Source organism: Dreissena polymorpha, chromosome 1 (genome assembly GCF_020536995.1).
Source record: "Dreissena polymorpha isolate Duluth1 chromosome 1, UMN_Dpol_1.0, whole genome shotgun sequence".
Taxonomy (NCBI): domain Eukaryota; kingdom Metazoa; phylum Mollusca; class Bivalvia; order Myida; family Dreissenidae; genus Dreissena; species Dreissena polymorpha.
In genome coordinates, this window is record NC_068355.1 from 180,652,487 (window position 1) to 180,670,827 (window position 18,341).

At 36.3% G+C, this 18,341-nt stretch overlaps 2 protein-coding genes across 2 annotated transcripts; both read right to left on the reverse strand.

The window, feature by feature from the left end:
* Positions 1 to 560: 560 nt before the first annotated feature.
* Positions 561 to 5,285, reverse strand: LOC127864709 (uncharacterized). Its single transcript, XM_052404605.1, has 2 exons — positions 5,277 to 5,285; positions 561 to 1,043 (listed from the first exon to the last, which is right to left on the reverse strand). Exons 1-2 carry the CDS (start codon positions 5,283 to 5,285, stop codon positions 561 to 563), a joined length of 492 nt encoding a protein of 163 aa, XP_052260565.1.
* A 4,973-nt stretch (positions 5,286 to 10,258) lies between these two features.
* LOC127864714 (uncharacterized) lies at positions 10,259 to 11,719 on the reverse strand. The gene is made up of 2 exons (XM_052404608.1): positions 11,474 to 11,719; positions 10,259 to 11,229 (listed from the first exon to the last, which is right to left on the reverse strand). The coding sequence occupies exons 1-2, from the start codon at positions 11,717 to 11,719 to the stop codon at positions 10,411 to 10,413; spliced, it is 1,065 nt and encodes a 354-aa protein (XP_052260568.1). The 3' UTR covers positions 10,259 to 10,410.
* Positions 11,720 to 18,341: the final 6,622 nt, after the last annotated feature.

An 18,341-nucleotide genomic window follows, 5' to 3' on the forward strand; every position in this document is an offset into this window, starting at 1 on the left:
GCAAAGTCGATTATTATGTGAAAGAGGGCACATTGACACATGTCATCATGAACCACTTATTATGGTGTTGCTATCAGTTTCCATGGAAACCTTTGTCAACCTCTGTCCTGGGTGTTTCAGATTCGCAAAGTTTTGTTTTAGTTATGATATTTGTAAGGAAACAGTAATACTGAACATTTACCACATTGTTGCCGTTATATTTTGGGAAACTTCAAGGATTGCTTATATAAAGTATAAAATATATCTGATGGCATATACGGAAGGATGGCCGAATGATCTAAGTCACAGACTTTTTACTCCAGGAGTCCAGGGGTCAGTGGTTCGAGCCCTGCTAACGGTTACCTTTTTTTTCTTTTTTTAAATTTTATTATTGATTTTTTTCCTGGAGCATTTTATATCAAATGTTTACTTTTATCAATATAAAGCATTTAATTGCAAACTTCGTAACATGCCAAAATCTATGAAAAGGCCAATGTTTCAGAGATTACATGAACTCGTTTGAAAAGAGCATCAGTTTTAATCCATTGGAACATTATTTATTTCGTAAGAAATGCATTTTATTATGGCAATGCTCGAAAGCGCGAAGTAGTTGTTGGTGTGGGTGTTCGTTGTGGCGGGGAGGGGCGGGGTGTGGTCGTGGTGGTTTTTGCTATGGTGGTAAAATTGATGCTGGAGGTGGTTTGAATAAGAACAGGGGGTGATGGTTGTGCTGGTGGTTGGGAGGGTGGTGGTAGTGATGGTGATAATGGTGGAGGTGGTTTTTGGCGATAGCGGTGGACGTTGTTGTGGTGGCTGTTGAGATGGTGGTTGTGGGAGTGTGGAAGTTGTTGTGGTGATATCAGAAGCGGGGGAGGTAATTGAGTTTGTGGCGGTTCTAGCTTTGGGCGGGTAGGGGTGGGGTAGGTGATGGTTGTTGTGGTTATAGTGGTGATGCTATAGTTGTGGTGGTGGTAAAGTTGCGGTGTGTTGGTGGTGTGGTTGAGTCGGGTGGACGTGACGGGGTTAGTTGTGGTGGCAACTGGTGTTGGAGTCGTAGTTAGCGGCTGTTTTAGTGATGGTGGTTGTGATGATTGAGTCAATGCCCCAAGAATGCGTTCAGATCACGGTGTTAAAAGGGCTTAAGACGAGTTGGGGTCGAGTTTTCAGTGTGTGTTATTGATGTTTTATCTGGTTGTGTAATTATTTTTTTTCAAAACATTTTGTAAAAAAAATGACATTTAACAATTTATATAATCTAAAGAAGTTACAACGATGTTTTGCAAAGATTGGCCTCTGTCAGGTTTTTCGTGATTAATTTATGTTTGTAAAAAGCGAACATTTGATGTAAGAGATGCTATTGTTGTGCGCTTACGAAGTCATTAATGCGAAGTGCTTTCCCATGTTAATATGTATAAGTTTGAAATCTGCATAACACAGGGAAACGAGACATTTGATTACAAGCATGCACTATATATGAATATGTTTTGTAAATTATGTTTGTGATCAATTATATTACGCTTAAAAATAAATATGTTCGCAAAATTGAATGTTTGTGTCGGAACCTCATAACCGAATTACCGCAGACAATGGCGGACAAGCGTTGAGCGTCGAGTAAAAAAACAGCAAAACAAACATATACAATCACGCGCAGAAATAAAGAAAGTTTACTTCTGGTACGGCATGCTCATTCAAACCACCGACCATCACCCAGACATAAAGACCCAGTGATAGTTTTATACGTCTCCTATCTTTTGTCAAAACAAAAAGACGAACTTTGATTTCACAAAAATTATAACAAATATAAGAGATAATATGTTTGCACTGAACATGGACTAACAAATTCAAACAAATTAATACAACGTGAATTAATTTATACTATTCGTATCGGAAACTACATTCAACAATGTTGGACCGATTTGACTTGGACCGATTTGACCGGCAGTACGCCGGGAGAAACGGTACAAATTTGGAACATTAAGTGCTTGTCTAATGACGCTCTGGGAAAACGGTGTTTAATGCATGTGCGTAAATTGTCGTCCAAGATAAGTCTGTGCAGTCTGCACAATTGAACCACAGACGGCCTTTCTGGATTTTCGTTTAGAAGATAGTTCCTTTAAACAAAATAATCCATAAAGGCGGATTTAACGGACATGCATTTAACCCAGAATCCATAAAGGCGGACTGAACGGACATGCATTAAACCCAGTTTTCACAGAGAGAGGCTCATCATGTAATTTTATTTGAATCCAGTCAATACTTTCTGAGTTATGTGAATCCAGTCAATACTTTCTGAGTTATGTGAATCCAGTCAATAGTTTGTGAGTTATGTGAATCAACTCAATACTTTCTGAGTTATGTGAATCCAGTCAATACTTTCTGAGTTATGTGAATCCAGTCAATACTTTCTGAGTTATGTGAATCCAGTCAATACTTTCTGAGTTATGTGAATCCAGTCAATACTTTCTCTGTTATTTGAATCCAGTCAATACTTTCTGAATTATGTGAATCCAGTCAATACGTTCAGAGTTATTTGAATCCAGTCAATACTTTCTGAGTTATGTAAATCCAGTCAATATTTTCTCTGTTATGTGAATTCAGTCAATACTTTCTGAGTTATGTGAATCCACTCAATACTTTATAAGTTATGTGAATCCAGTCAATACGTTTTGAGTAATGTTCCGCACAAGAAGCGGGAAACTCTCTAACGGGCTAATCTGGGACGTTAAATTGCTTAGACCACTCGGCCATCCGTGCTGATACAATAAGTGATTTATTTTATGCTTTATATAAGCAATCCTCGTAGTGTCCCAAAACTAACGACAACAACAGATCTCTCCAAATCATTTAATCGTTTCGCAATGCAACGCTTTATAATTTTGCAGATTTTTAAATCGTCAAAAGATGCATGTAACGGATATTTTAGAGCATGGTAAATGTTCATTATTACTGTTTCCTCACAATATGGTAACTACAATGAAAATTTGCGAATCTGAATATTTTGTTTTAATATTGTCAATTTACCGACACGTGAACAGGTCCCTTTAAGCCCTGTTTACCCGGAGCAAGACTCATATATTAACCCATTTATGCCTGGCGTCTAGAAAAAAGGCTAGACAAACAGCGTAGACCCAGATGAGACGCTGCCTCATCACGGTGTGCGCTGTTTGGAATTTCTGTAAGCAATTTTCTTAATATGGAAATAAATATACTAGACATCCCTAATTTTGGAAATACATTGATCCAATTTAGAAGGATGGGATAGTCCATAAATGGGTTAAAGTCCCTGCCCATTCAGACTTCAAACAAACTTTACAGAAATCGCTTCTAATGGACATGATACCGTTTTCAAAACATTAAAACACGTGCTGATCAAATAACAAGATTGCGTGAAAGGCACAAATTGGCTCACCTCACAAAGACATAAAGGAACTGACCTGTTCTTTGCAGCCCAAGATAGCATTAGAACAAGTGTTGTGACCAAGTATCATGAAAAGTGAACTATAAATTTAATTTTTAGAGTGCTAACACGTTTTTACCATATAAGGAAAAAGCCCCGGACCCTTGCGGTCATGTTTTTTAACAAACCGGAACCATTTAGAGTGTTAACAAGGCACATGTTGACGCTGCACAACGCACGCCGGACTAAAGACGATCGCAAAAGCTCATCATAAGCACATTGTGCTCAGGTGAGCTAAAAAAGGCTAGAAAATTACCAATTGCAAAGTTTCTAGTAAAGATCTCTCGATAAGCATTTTTCTGATGTTTATTGATATTTCTTGTTTCTATTCATGCGACAGCTGATGACGCTTCTGGAGTAGATCGAGTAAGTACACGGAGTTCGTACCCTGCGTATAAACTGATATATATTCGTTTCGCACCAAGTTCTTATAAACACGAACATAACTAATTGTACTACTTAAAAATGAAAGAATTTTCAGTGACTAAGTGTCATATCCATCAATCGGAAATTATGTTTTTTTCGCATGGATTTTTTGATCGGTGTACATGTGTTTTAAAATACTGTTGATATGATACTGACACATCAGTACATAAGAACAGAAGTAACTATGCGTATGTCTAAATGTATATGTATCTAGCCGGTCTGTCTTTAATTTCTGTATCTTTGTCCAACTGTCCTTAAACATGTTCTTATATTTCGCAGTGACTCAGTGGGAATGGTGTCGGCCTAGCGTTCGTCATATCTCTCTCAAGGACACAATATACAAACTAAAAACGACGGAGTGCTATTGGTCTTTGCGTTGATAATTGAAAAAGGAGATTTGGACAAAGTAACTACAACTCAGAAAAAAGTGTTGTGGTTTTGTTTATTGCCTTAACATGATTTGGTTCCATATACAATATCTACTGAGGATATATCTTAAGGAACTGTCGTCATTCTAAATTGTATCAACTTTTCAATGAACCACGCTCTCGGAAAAAGGGGCGTAATGCAAGTGCGTAAATTGTCGGCCAAGATAAGCCCGTGCAATTCTAACATTCACCCGGTAATCACCGACGATACTTTCCGAAACTTGATTTCGCTAAAAAGATACTTCTTGAAAACAAAAAATACATTAAAGCGATCCTAACGGTCGTCCCAAATAAGCATGTGTGGACTGACTGACTAATGGGGTTATTTACCCTCGGGACTTCGGTTAAAAACCATTGCCCGAGCACACTGTTTAACATATAACTCTGCTTAAAAAGGTCGAAAACGGCCATAAAATGGACAGCCCGATTTTACTGGGCTGTACCATTGATATAAATATAAAACTTTGCAGTGTTGGTGCGGTGCCTTAATAAAAATCTATTGGTTTAAAAATATATAACCTTTATATGAAGCGTTAAAAAGACGCAGTACTTTACAGTGGATATGCCTATCGCTGTTAAAAAGCGGCGTTTTAATTGGTTGATGCGCTTATAGAACGATGGCGCTGATTGGCCAAAATTTCTTATTACGGATTGCCAGTAGGTCAATCCGTTATATAAATAGATTTTCCCACGGCTGAATTTGTACTTTAAGAAAAAGTAAACAATAATAGTCTATATGCAAAAAATATAAATGAAAGAAAAAGATGATAAATCCAAAAGAACTTGGACTTATTTTATAGCTATAAATTATTATGTCTATGTTATGTTACTGTGCTTATTATTAATTATTATCATTAATATGATGTTGTTATTGTATGTTATTGTTTGTTTTGTTTTTTAAGGAGGAGAGAGAGAAAGAATAGCCCAATTTTTATAAGTAAAGATGGTGAAAACACACATACTGTTGTATGTGGCATCATCATTACCAGACCCATTGTTCAGTATATGCTGCAATGGGTTTTGTTGGAGTCTTTAGACTTTGTGATCTGTGTTTTAAATGTTAAGAGTCCAAATAGGACTATTTAAATATAAGTCTTATAGAAAAAGGGGTACACAGATGTGTATATGTTTGAATAATACAATAGTAATACTTGAGGGTTTTCCAGATCACAAAGTGGTTGAACATTGCCACAATATGTTTACATACACAGTCAAGTACCATTTTTATGAGTATATTTAAGGTTTAAACTAAATGCCACACAACAAGATCTAATCATTGGTGAGATATGTTTATATATATGAACTTTAATTAATAGGGATGCCAGAGCCGGATTTAACAGCTCTCAAATGTAAAGTGAAGTTGCATGTGTACATGTAATTATATGAAAAGGAAAGGAAAAAAAGACAATATATGATAACACATAGGGAGTGTAACTCTCAATTATATATTACTGTTGCAGTTGAGTATTGAGTTGTTAAAAAGTAATGAGTACAAGTTTATGTATGTAGCTCAATGTTGAACACTTGCAGACAGGGAACATAGCCGTAATGCTCCAACGTAAGACCCTGTCTGTATGGAACTTAAGGAAGATTGGGCTATGGGGAAGAGAGGTCCCCCCAGAGTGGCGTTAAAACAATATTTAAAAGTGGGTTTAGTAAAAAACCCTTATATGTTAAGGGCAATATCTTACGAGTCTCCAAACGGTCACCTTCATAGGGCCACATAAAAATTAAGGGTAAGTCAATGTGCTTTACAGTTAAAAATGAGACAAAAACAGCTCAATTTGTACAAGAAGGTACATTATTTACAATATGTACAGAACTATATGCATTTATATATTTAAAATACATGTTGCCACCCTGGAGGGATGAAAGAAGGAGAGATTTTTGGAAGTGTAGGCCGATGTGGGTGGGGGAAGAGAAAAGCCAGCAGAGGTGGTGTCACTCAGTTGTACTAAGGGAGGTAATTGTGGTGATGGAGACTTCAATGGTTGTTTCCCCTGGACCAGAGGGAGTGCACGGTAAATGAAAAATAGTTTGTATAATATTGAAGGAAAATTGATAATGGTAAGATATAAAATGGTAAAAAGACCAAATATTACCTAGATGCATTAAAATAAACCCAAAAAGCTCTAGTCTAACCAATATTATTAATATATTGGTGATAACAATGGAGGAAATAATACTATAGTACCTTGTATGGTATGCAAAATGACAATTAAACAGAAAAACTGAGGCAATTTGCTATATAAAATAGCAATTTAATATAAAAAATAAGGATATTTGCTCTAAAAGTAGCAATTTTTAACATGAGTTAGTGCAATACAAAGTAAAATGGTTGCTATGGTGTAGGAATAGCAATATTGAGATAAAAATTAAGGCAATTTGCTATATAAAATAGCAGTTTTCACAGAAATAATGAAATTGCTACACAAAATAGCAGTTATAACAATATTTGATGTACTACAAGGATCAAAATTAGCAGTTTCAACAAAGTCGACAATACTTTGTCCTGGATAGGGCTAAATAGGTATTTATCATGGTATAAGGCCCTGTACCGTGCACTCCAGTCCGACATGGTTCTTCGAGTTTGAAGGGGAAAGGATGGTGTGTCAAAGAGGAAGGGAGGGGGTGCAATGCAGCCAACAATCCCAGGTTACTGGACAGCCTCGTCCTTTCTTGTAGTAAGAAATGCCATAAAATATGATTATATTAAAAAACTGAAAAATGTAAATGGTGGACTAACGTCATACTCTCATAAAAAATGTATTAAAATAAAGAAGACCAGGTCAATGTCATTGGCCTGATTTAGAAAGGGCGGGGTAGAACAATAAACCCATTAAAAGCTAAAATAAAGGTTGTGTAAAAGCGACACAAATCCAACACAATTATTTGATTACATCAGGTTTGTGTAGAGATTACACATTTTTAAAAGTAAACAGTCACAAGACTGTATAATTAGGTGGGTGTTGGCTGCTCTCCCTCCCCCAATGACCTAGATTTTGTCAGTTATTTGACAATCTAGTAAGTATTTGGCCAGGGCAGAGAAGACCGGGCCCCTAGCTGCTCCCTTGGGGTCTAGCACGTTGGTAAGGTTAAAAACTAGTCCATGGGAGTGCAATGCAGCTTCGAGGTGGTCCCTCTGCGCCTTATGGTTAGGACAGTGTAGCAGCATGTGGGGCGCAGTGAGTGGTTCCTGGCACCTAGGACATGCAGGGTCTTTACCGAGGACATACTTTCCTGCGCCACCGGGTAATAGGGTGGTTCCCATCCTCAGGCGCGTGATGGCTCTGTCAAGCGCAATGCTTGCTGAGTATCTGTCAGGCGGCCTGAGGGTTTTCGCAGGTCTAGTAAAAGTATGTCGACGGGAAGACAAATTGTCGGTCCGGAGATTCCACTCGCCCAAAACAAATTTCTTTGTCAGGGAGTAGATCTCAGATGGTGCCAGGGGTTCCCCAACATCTACGGCCCCCTCATGAGGCCCTCTTTGGCCCCCCTGTCGGCCTGTTCATTCCCACTGATGTTGACATGTGCTGGACACCATACTAATGTGACCTTTAAAGATTTATCTAGGCACTGTTGATGAAGTTCCAAAATGCTAGCTAAAATATCAGGCCTAGATCTGCTATTTCTGTTTTTTATGGACTCAAGAGATGACATTGAGTCTGATAAAATAGCAGTTTTAGTAGGTTTATTGACCAATATCCAGCACAGGGAGAATTTAATTGCCAAAAGTTCTGCTGTAAAAATAGAGAGATTGTTGCTGAGCCTGTGCGTTTTACTAATGTTTTTTGAAGGGATTACAAAAGAGTTGGCTACCAAACCAGAGTTAGGGCATTTGAAGCCGTCAGTGTAGATTTTTAGATGCTCAGCATACATATTATCTATATGAGAGAGAGCTTCCGACTTGATGAGTTGTGGCAAGTCAGTTTTCGTTATTTTATTAGAGAGTGATAGGTCAACATCAATGGGTCCAAGCGTCCAGGGGGGGACCTTGGAGGGCCTCAGGTCTGCTACATGTACCTTGTCGAGACCGGCATCCTCAACCAGGGTCCTTTTACTCGCACCAAAAGGTAGGGCGACATGCTTACGCTTAAGTATTTTCCCCTTGATGAAGGTGCCAGTCCCGAAAAGTTTGTTAACGGGGTTTGAACCATGCCGAGACTTAACCCTGGCCAAGAAATTGAGGGACTGTTGCTTTCTACGCAAGTTAAGAGGTAACACACCTGCCTCCTCCTCTAGCAGTGCACCCGGTGTACAGTTTAGGGCTCTCAGAGCTATCCTTAGGGCCTTGTGTTGAATGGCATCAACCATTTTTAGGGCGTTTGGCTTAGCACATGCATAGATTTGGGCTCCATAATCTAGCTTTGGACGTATAAGGGACTTGTAGAGTGTTAAGAGGCTATTTTTATCTGATCTGAAACCTGTGCCTCTTAACATCCTCATTAAATTTAGGTCCCTTTCGCACCTTTCTGCCAAATATTTGAAGTGGTGAGTAAAAGTTAACTGTTTATCTAGGTACATACCTAGAAATTTCACCACTTTGTTAAAGATAATTTTGGTGCCACCTAAATTTAAGTCCAAAGAGTGCTGAAATTGTTCGCCAAATAGTACTCCTACTGTTTTGGTTGGAGAAATTTTGAATCCCCATTCAATTGCCCATTTCCAAATGGAGTCTAAGCCTGCTTGAGCCCTCTTTTGCAGGCGTAACATAATAGACCCCTTTAACCAAGTGCCTGAGTCATCGGCAAACTGGGAGATAACCATTCCTGAGTCTTTTACGGCATCAGGTAGACCGTTTACGATGAGGGAGAACAGAGTTGGGGATATTACAGACCCCTGAGGGGTTCCGCGGTCAGTTATGGCTACCTCTGATAACTCCCCATCGACCCTGACCTGGATTTTACGGCCCTCTAGGAATGCTCTGAGGTAGTGGAAACAGTATCCAGTGATTCCATAGTCAGCTAGCTTTTTTAGTATGCCGAAGGTCCATGTTAAATCAAAGGCGGCCTGAAGGTCCAAAAATATTGCTAATACTGATTGCCCTTGATTTTTTGCAGAAAGAATATCATGTTGTAATCTAGCTAGCTGATCAAGAGTAGATCGCCCCTTCCTAAAGCCAGACTGGAAGGGGTTTAGTATGTTATTAGATTCCAATAAGTGTTCTAATCTATTTTTGACCATTATTTCTAGTAATTTACCTGCATGTGATGTTAGCCTTATTGGACGATATGAGTTTGGATCATTTTTGTCTTTACCGGGTTTAGGAATTGGAATCACTGTGGCCTGCTTCGGTTTCCAGTCGTTACACCCCCTGGACGTTACACCCCTGGTCATTACACCCACCAAGCCTGGTCATTACACCCACTAAGCCTGGACATTACACCCACCAAGATATTGATTAGATTAGAAAGGTGTTATCAACTTATGAACCACTAATTGGATTTGTCATGTAAGATGACACTGATGAGATTAATGGTTGCTCAAATTATTTAATGACTGTAACAATATGCATCTAAATAATAAATACTTTTTTCAAGAATATACAGACAGAAAAAACTTGAAGAAATAAAAATAAAGATAAATAAAATAAATATTTAGAATAAACAAAACACAATCTTAATTCATATACATTTATTTTTATTTCACCATAATGTAATAATATGCATCTACATCATAAATAATTTTTTCAAGAATATACAGACAGAAAAAACTTTGAAAACAAAATAAAATAATGATAAATACAATAATTATTTAGAATAAACAAAACACAATCTTAATTCATATACATTTATTTTTATTTTACCATAATGTTATAATATGCATCTAAATCATAAATAATTTTTTCAAGAATAATCAGACAGAAAAAACTTTGAAAATAAATTTCAAAAAATGATAAATAAAAAAAATATTAAGAATAAACAAAACACAATCTTAACTTTATACATTTCTTTTTATTTCACCAAAATGTAATAATATGCATCTAAATCATTAATACTTTTTTTCAGGAATATACAGACAGAAATAACAAAACTAAAATAATATTGCCAAGAAATCCCATTTCACTTTAAACAGTATATACACTTCCTACTAGTGAGATTTCACGATTCTAGACAATTTCTATACTTTATATTCAGCCGCACCGTACAACCTACTCACTAATCTCAAGAGTCCTGATGTACTGATCTCTTTGGCCTCATACTTTCTCCAGGCATCAAAAATCTTCCTGTCACATTCCCTATACTGGTTTCTTTGCCGTCTGCCAACACTATTATCAACCAGCTGGTCAATGTCCAACTCAGCCTCCAGTGCTTGTTTTCTGAGTGCAGGTACAAGTTTGTAGAATGTCAGTGATCTACCACCAGAAACGCCATTCAAACGTGTGTGAAAGCCTTCCACATCGTTGTTGGTTCTGACATGTAACCCGTATATACACCAACTCTGTATTGGGAAGGTCAAAGACTGAATCCAGGTTGAGTCAATGTAATTGACAAGTTTCCTCAGAGGTTCTGTGTTTGCACGCTGCGCGAGGTTCCTGAAAAGAGGTTCGATCTGACTAGACGGCACAAAAGGAAGCACAAGTAACTTGCGGACATAATCCCACAGGTCCTTGCGCTCCATATAGGCTGGACCAAGCCCCACTGCTTGTACATGGCGCCACACAGACTGTGCCCAGTGGAATACGCATCCTTTAATTTCAACGCCTGGAAAGACATGTCTTATCGCTCCCCAGGATCCTGCCTCGAAGTCGACCACAAAGCCTTCCACTGAATAGGCCCCCAGAATTGATTTGATCTCACCCAGTACCGCCACATAATCTTCTTTCTTTCGCCGAGACATGAGAGCAAACAGGAGTGGAATCTGTTTCATCTTTCCATCAAATTGGATGAACCCATGGATTGACATCAGCTGCCCTCCGCGAAATGGTCTGTCTACAATCTGTGGAGGACAATATGACAATATTAAAGTATCATACATTAAAATTGAATTGTGTATCGTAATCAAGATGCATTTTTCAAGCTTAATCATCTTTTATCCTTTTATTAATTTAAGATGTGTGATGTCATAACAGCTTTCCTGCCTCAATTATAAAACATAGTTAAATAAAATAATTGCCATATGTATTGGTACTATTAAAATCCCCAAAGCCTGGAAGAGAATATACAATTAAATAAACACTTACTTTAAAGGTCCCGTCCATAAACCAGCGCTTGGTTGACCGTAGTATTTCCAGTTGCCTTGGTGTGGAAAAGAGGATGTGCCGTTCCCTGTCAACACGCAGGTCGGCTATGATGTAGTCCCCGCAGTTCAGATAGTCTTGATTCACTGCAAACTCAAGGTCAGTTGGCTCTGACGGTCTTTGGCTCTTTCTGTGACGGTTGGCCTTCCTCTGGAGGGACTCTGCTGTTGGCATCATCAAGAGACTCATTCAGATCAACAAGTGAAGGCTCAGGTTCAAGGTCATCATGTAGTTGGACGTCCATGGGCTCCATTTCCTGAGTGTCGTCTCGTGATGCATCATTAATAACATTTTGTTCTTGCAGAAGACAGGGGATACACTTGAAAGGAATGTCAAGCCCTTGTTCTACAGCCTGCTTATACTCTTTCCTGCTGATTCCTGTACAGAACAAATTTCAAACACCTATGTATTGTGCAACAAGTATTTATGATATATTCAAATTTTTTAATTTTGCATACTGTTATATCAGGGTTGGCATATTGATCGGTCAATTGAGTATTGACCGGGCTGGCGGTAAATACCCGGTTAAATACAAAGTAAGTACTGGTCATTACTGGGTATTACTGATCAATACTGGTCGTTTGAAAATTATAGCATTTAAACATCACAAAAGAAGATTTTAATCAAATACGATATTAAATCAATCATTATTCTGAAATTGATACGTTTTTTTTGGTAAGTAATTTATTGTAAAAAAAATCTCTAAAGCTATAAAAAATAATTCTTTATTATTTTTGGAAACGGCCTCAAATATATAAGGACTAAGGCAATATCTTTATCTCAGTGTATCACATCTGTTACTTAACTTTTATTACTATTGTAGTAACCATAGTATTTCACTTATCTATTGATATATCTATTTGATTAGCAGTGCATAAAATGCATGCAGTGTTATGTCTCTGATATTGACAATGAAGCAAATCTGCCCTTAGGCTATTTCATATCACCCAAACAAAAGGAGGTAACTTGCTATTAATTTAAAGCAAGTATTAATAAAGTAAAAATATCCTATATCTGTTGGTTTCAGTTAGTTTGTTAGATATTGAAATAGAAGTAACATATTGTCACAGTATGATATATAAAATTTTACTGCATACTTTAAAATGACAGTTGTTTTATTAATTATAATATCATTAAAATTTAAAGTCAGAATTGATAATTAGGGATCATTGAAGAAATCATTTTTTATATTGAAACACAATTAACAGGAATATGTCACTTACTGTAGCAATCAAAGCATGTTTTCACAGTTTATGGGAGGGCCCTAATTGGCAATAGTCTGTGTATCTTTTATAGCCCCTAATAAACAGTTAGAGTGTCTTTGTCTGGCCCTAATGTGGCCCAAATAGGTACAATGTTTATCTAAGTGGCCCAGTGTTTGGCCCAGTGTTACTGTTAGTTTTACAAACTGTGTTTCATAAATGATGACACAAAACTGTGTCAATGATTTAAAACACTAAATTGGGGCATGAGTCTTAATGCAACATAAGATAAACTTAATTATTCGTATGACAACAAAAATATATATTACATGTATAATCCCTCATGTCTCTACCCATTTCCTTTTTCCTGCATAAATACCATTCTGTTACATATCATATCATATTTTTAGAAAAATTATATTTTTGTTAATAAAATGTAAATCATAAGACCATTAAATTGAATTTTATTTATGTAAAAATAAGAAAGTATTAAATTAGGATTCCAAACTTTCCACATGATGTAGTTGGTTAAAATGTAACAAATAGTTTCTAATTACTAATAATTAATGGATATGTTTTTAAAGAGACTAATAATTATATAAGTTATATAAACAGATAAAACACAGATACCAAGTTATACCCAGTAATGTCCATAAGACCATTAAATTGAATTTCATTTATGTAAAAATAAGAAAGTATTATTAGGATTCCAAACTTTCCACATGATGTAGTTGATTAAAATGTAACAAATAGTTATCTAATTATTAAAAATTAATGGATGTTTTTATAGAGACTAATAATTATATAAGTTATATAATTGTGTAGGTTAAAGTTTATAAATGAGTATTAACAAAAATAAATTGGTCAAGAATGGGGCAGCTAATAAGCTTAAACCAAGTTGGTGTTTTAAATTATTTATCAGTTACAAGACCATTTGATAAAAACGGAAAATGCCCTAAGGTCCAAAATCGCATGATGTCATGGAGCTCAAATGATCTAGAATGTTTATAATAGGAAGAAGAAAATGACTTACCAGTATCACCACATCTAATATGCTGCCATAATCCACAATTATCACATGAAACAGCAAAATCAGAACTATTAACACGCTTTTTTTACAATTTGAATCAATACACCAAAATATTTGTTTTGGGGGCATTTTGACAGAGTAACAATATATACCTATAGTATGATATTCTCTAAAATTGTTCTGGTATATATGGGGACAATGAGTAAAAACAATTTGCATTGAGTATTTGTCTTATTAACTTTGTTGCGTTTGATGTTTTGATATTCTTTTGCCACGACATAAAGATGCAATATTCTTTAGAATTCATAAAATCAAACAACAACATCTTCAAATGAATTTTAATAATAATGGTGTGAACAAACTCCTTTAATTTTAGGTGTTATTATTACACTTTGATAATTAACAAATTATTTGAAAAGATCAAAGATAAATGTTTTTCACACCAAAAAATTGTTATTTCCCAATTAATACTGCACATCAATAAGACAGACATTCAGACAAACAAACAATAAAAAACACTTGGACAGACCCCCATTGGACACACATTAAAGCAGAAACATCATTAATCAAGTGAAGTGTGCCCCATGGTAGGTGTGATCACACCTTAGGAACCTAATCAATTATGTTTACATCTTGGTGGGTGTAATGTCCAGGCTTGGTGGGTGTAATGACCAGGCTTGGTGGGTGTAATGACCAGGGGTGTAACGTCCAGGGGGTGTAATGACTGGACACCCCTGCTTCCACTCGGGTGGTATCCTGCCTGTCCTATACACCTGATTGAATAGGTTAAGCCAGATTTTTAGAGGTATGGCTGGCATATTTTTAAACATTAAATTTGCTATTTTGTCAGGCCCCGTGGCGGTGTTGCTCCTGCTGTTAATGGCACTTAATAATTCTGTAATAGTGAAAGGTAAATTGAGAGGCGTGCTATTATCCCCAGGCTCATTTAAAATATTTCGGTGCTCAGTCTCAAACCGCTTTTGATAATTCAGAGTTTCAACGGGAAGGTTTGAGTCACTGGAAACAGATTGGAAATGTCGTACCAAAAATTGAGCCTTGTCCCTTGGGGTAGTGGCAATTTCGCCTTTGTATTTAAGTAGCGGTACAGGGGTGAATGAATTTCCTTTAATTCTGTGAATTTTTTGCCAAAAATCCCTAGTATTTTTCTTATTAATGATAGCTGTGTGGACTGCCAATCTGGGACGACACTTAACCAACATGCATTAAGTCACATTTTCCCAGAATGCGGCTCAATGGGCTCAATGACCGACATAAAAGGAGAGGTATTAAGTGTTAAAACATGGTGCTTTGAATGACCGACATAAAAGGACACGTATTAAGTGTTAAAACATGGTACTTTGAATGACTGACATAAAAGGACATGTATTAAGTGTTAAAACATGGTACTTTGAATGACCGACATAAAAGGACACGTATTAAGTGTTAAAACATGGTACTTTGAATGACCGACATAAAAGGACACGTATTAAGTGTTAAAACATGGTACTTTGAATGACCGACATAAAAGGACTGGTATTAAGTGTTAAAACATGGTACTTTGAATGACCGACATAAAAGGACAGGTATTAAGTGTTAAAACATGGTACTTTGAATGTTATACAAAATATATAGTATTATACATAAATGTGTATATACATTGAATAAAATGTATAGAAAATCAACAAAAACTAATTCGACTGCACACGGTATTTTTTTTAAAAAGAATAAGCATTTTGTCAACATGAAGTGAGTTTATACAAATCTTATGATATGGGTTTCGTTAAAAATTACTATGCTTTATTGTACTATATATGTATCACGACGTGTATTCTATTTCCAGTATTTCAAATTAAGTATATACTTCATCGTGAGAAGACCTTACCTATTTAAAATACCTTTCTAGATTAGAATAACATATTCTTTTCTAAATCTTAATGTGTTACTTTTCATTTCAAGAAAAAGGATGTTTAGAGTTTGTTTTTCTGGTACTCCTGACATAAGTATCCTGCAGTATTTTTCCGACGAAACAATTGATAACTTTTTAGTAAACAATGTGTCGTTTATTTTTATAACCTTAGCTGAAGTACTTTACTTGTTACAAAACAGATTTATATGCGGAATATTACGCTAGTCAATTGTTCCAAGAGTTGTATCAGTCTAATGGCAATTGTGTAATGACGTATCACACGAGATGGGGCCTCGAGTGTGACGCGAAATAGCACAAGCCACGAGACTGATACAGTCTTACTTGAGCCACCAGCGTAGTAACATCATTAAATAGTATAGCGCCTATAAGTATGTGTTATTACTATGATTATTCACATGAGTGAAATAATACATTGAACACAAGTTTAATATCAACTACACATAACATCAAAACATAAAACAACTACTATGCATGAAATGAATACACTTTCTTATGACTGTATCCTATCTTTCAAACTTAACAGAATATTCCTCTGACATGTCAGACATCTGGGGAACAAATTAACTGCCTATAATCACTATTTAATATTGTTACATTTAAACTCTGCAATTTGAGACATCTCAACACTTTTTCTGCAAACTTACTGTAAACAATGCATTGCACATTAGCAAGTATTTTTATAAACAACGCTGAACATAACAAATGGATATTTTGGCACAGTGGTATACTAAATAAACATGCCATTATCCTGAAAAAAAGTAAACAAACTTCAAACAAAATGTTCATGACCATGAATTTTTTCATCATCTAAGAATTTAACAATAGGTTTCTCGATAAAATACTCTATATCTACAATTATTGATATAGATCCGAAACTACATAATCTAGCAACAAATGCATACATAAGACGGAAAGGATTTGCAAACTTTGCATGCTCGCCAAAAAGGCAAGTTGCAGTTGCTGAAAAAATACATTAATTTGATACATTTATTTCAAACGTCACGGGGACTCTTAATTCCGTATTCAAGCCCCCCCCCCCCACACACACACAAATTACTGTTATATGGCCCGTGAAAAGCAATGAATTTGTAAAAATATTCTCGTACAAATTAATGATGTTTAACACTTGCTCTGAATAATGCATGTTTGCAACATAATCTGACTTATCTTATTTGCATCGTGGCCATTTTAATATTATAACATTTTATATTACATAAAAAATACTTTGATGAGTGTAGAACAATGTCTCCAACATTTATTTAAAAGTGGATACTAATTTAGGTGTTATCACCTAAAAATTTAACAACATGTTACTGTAGTACAAACCAAATGCCCTGAACCAGTTAATTTCTATTCAATCCATCTTTGTACTGGCAGGCAGTAAAAATGTCTTGGTCTCAATGAATAAGTGACACGTAGCCAATGCGGTCTTAATAATTGACAGCACTCTCTGCGTTTAAGGAAATGTTGTTTAAATGTAGTATTTTCTAAACGAGAAACAAGTCTGGGCAAACAATATCGTCCCTCGTCAGTCTTCGCGGACTGCCGCTTAACACACATGCGATTAGCCACGCTTTCCCACAGACAGGCTCTTGGCATTATATAAAAAGAGGTTTGGCTTGATACACGTAACCCCAAACCCTTCATTGAAATACAAAAAGCACCATCCTGCGTTTCTTCTGTACCCTCCCTAGGAGCAGCAACATCCACTATAAATTGCTTCAACTCTACCTGATACAGGTATGACATGATTTATTTCACCGTGTTTTCCTAACTTGTCTTATAGCTAAATCCTATCTACTTTCCTCACTGTCCATCCTCAACAAACTTCTAGACAGCATTTCTTCTCTTCTGCTACACTTGCTTAAGGTTTAGGCGTTGAAAACTGTTGATGTACCTGAGGTTGTTTATTTTTTCTGGGTAGGTTTGATATCCACCATAATCGTTCCTTGCTAAGATTTCCTGCTCAAAAAGGTGGGTTCAAGGTTTGTTCTTGAACGATCCAAATATTTTACGTAACCTCGTGATGTTGCTGGGATGCAAGACATTTTGGGCTCACTTTGCGGCAAACCGGACGGCCCCGGATAAGAGTTTATATTGCTACCATTTGGCTGAGGCATGAATTGGTCTTTTGCATTCAAGTATTTTATTTCCCTGCTGTGTTAAATGTTTAGGGTTTACTAACAAGTTTGGCTGCGGGTAGTTGCTTTCTTGGTTTCTTTGAAATCGATGTATCACGTTGACGTTCTAGATTAAGCATCCATTGCTTTTGATTTCAACAATAAAAATAATAAAACATGTCACTTTTCACTGAAATGTTGGCAATGAAATTACCTTGATTACTTACAACTGTCAAAAACTATTTATTGCCATGATTCGCTTGTTCAGAAAATACAAGCGTAACTGCGCCTTGATGATCTTTGATGCATGCGACAATTTAATATGTTTCACTATTTACTTGACAATAAGAACTTATGTACTTACACGCTTAAAAAGTGGGAAAGATTTACTGTCTGTTATAATGATGTATTTACTAGTTTCGAAAGAGTTGATGACGATCTAATCATAGTTTACGTATCGAGACACGTGCTCGGCTGTAGATCATTGAAGCTTTACATGTGGTTATTGACCTATTACTGAATTCCGCAATTA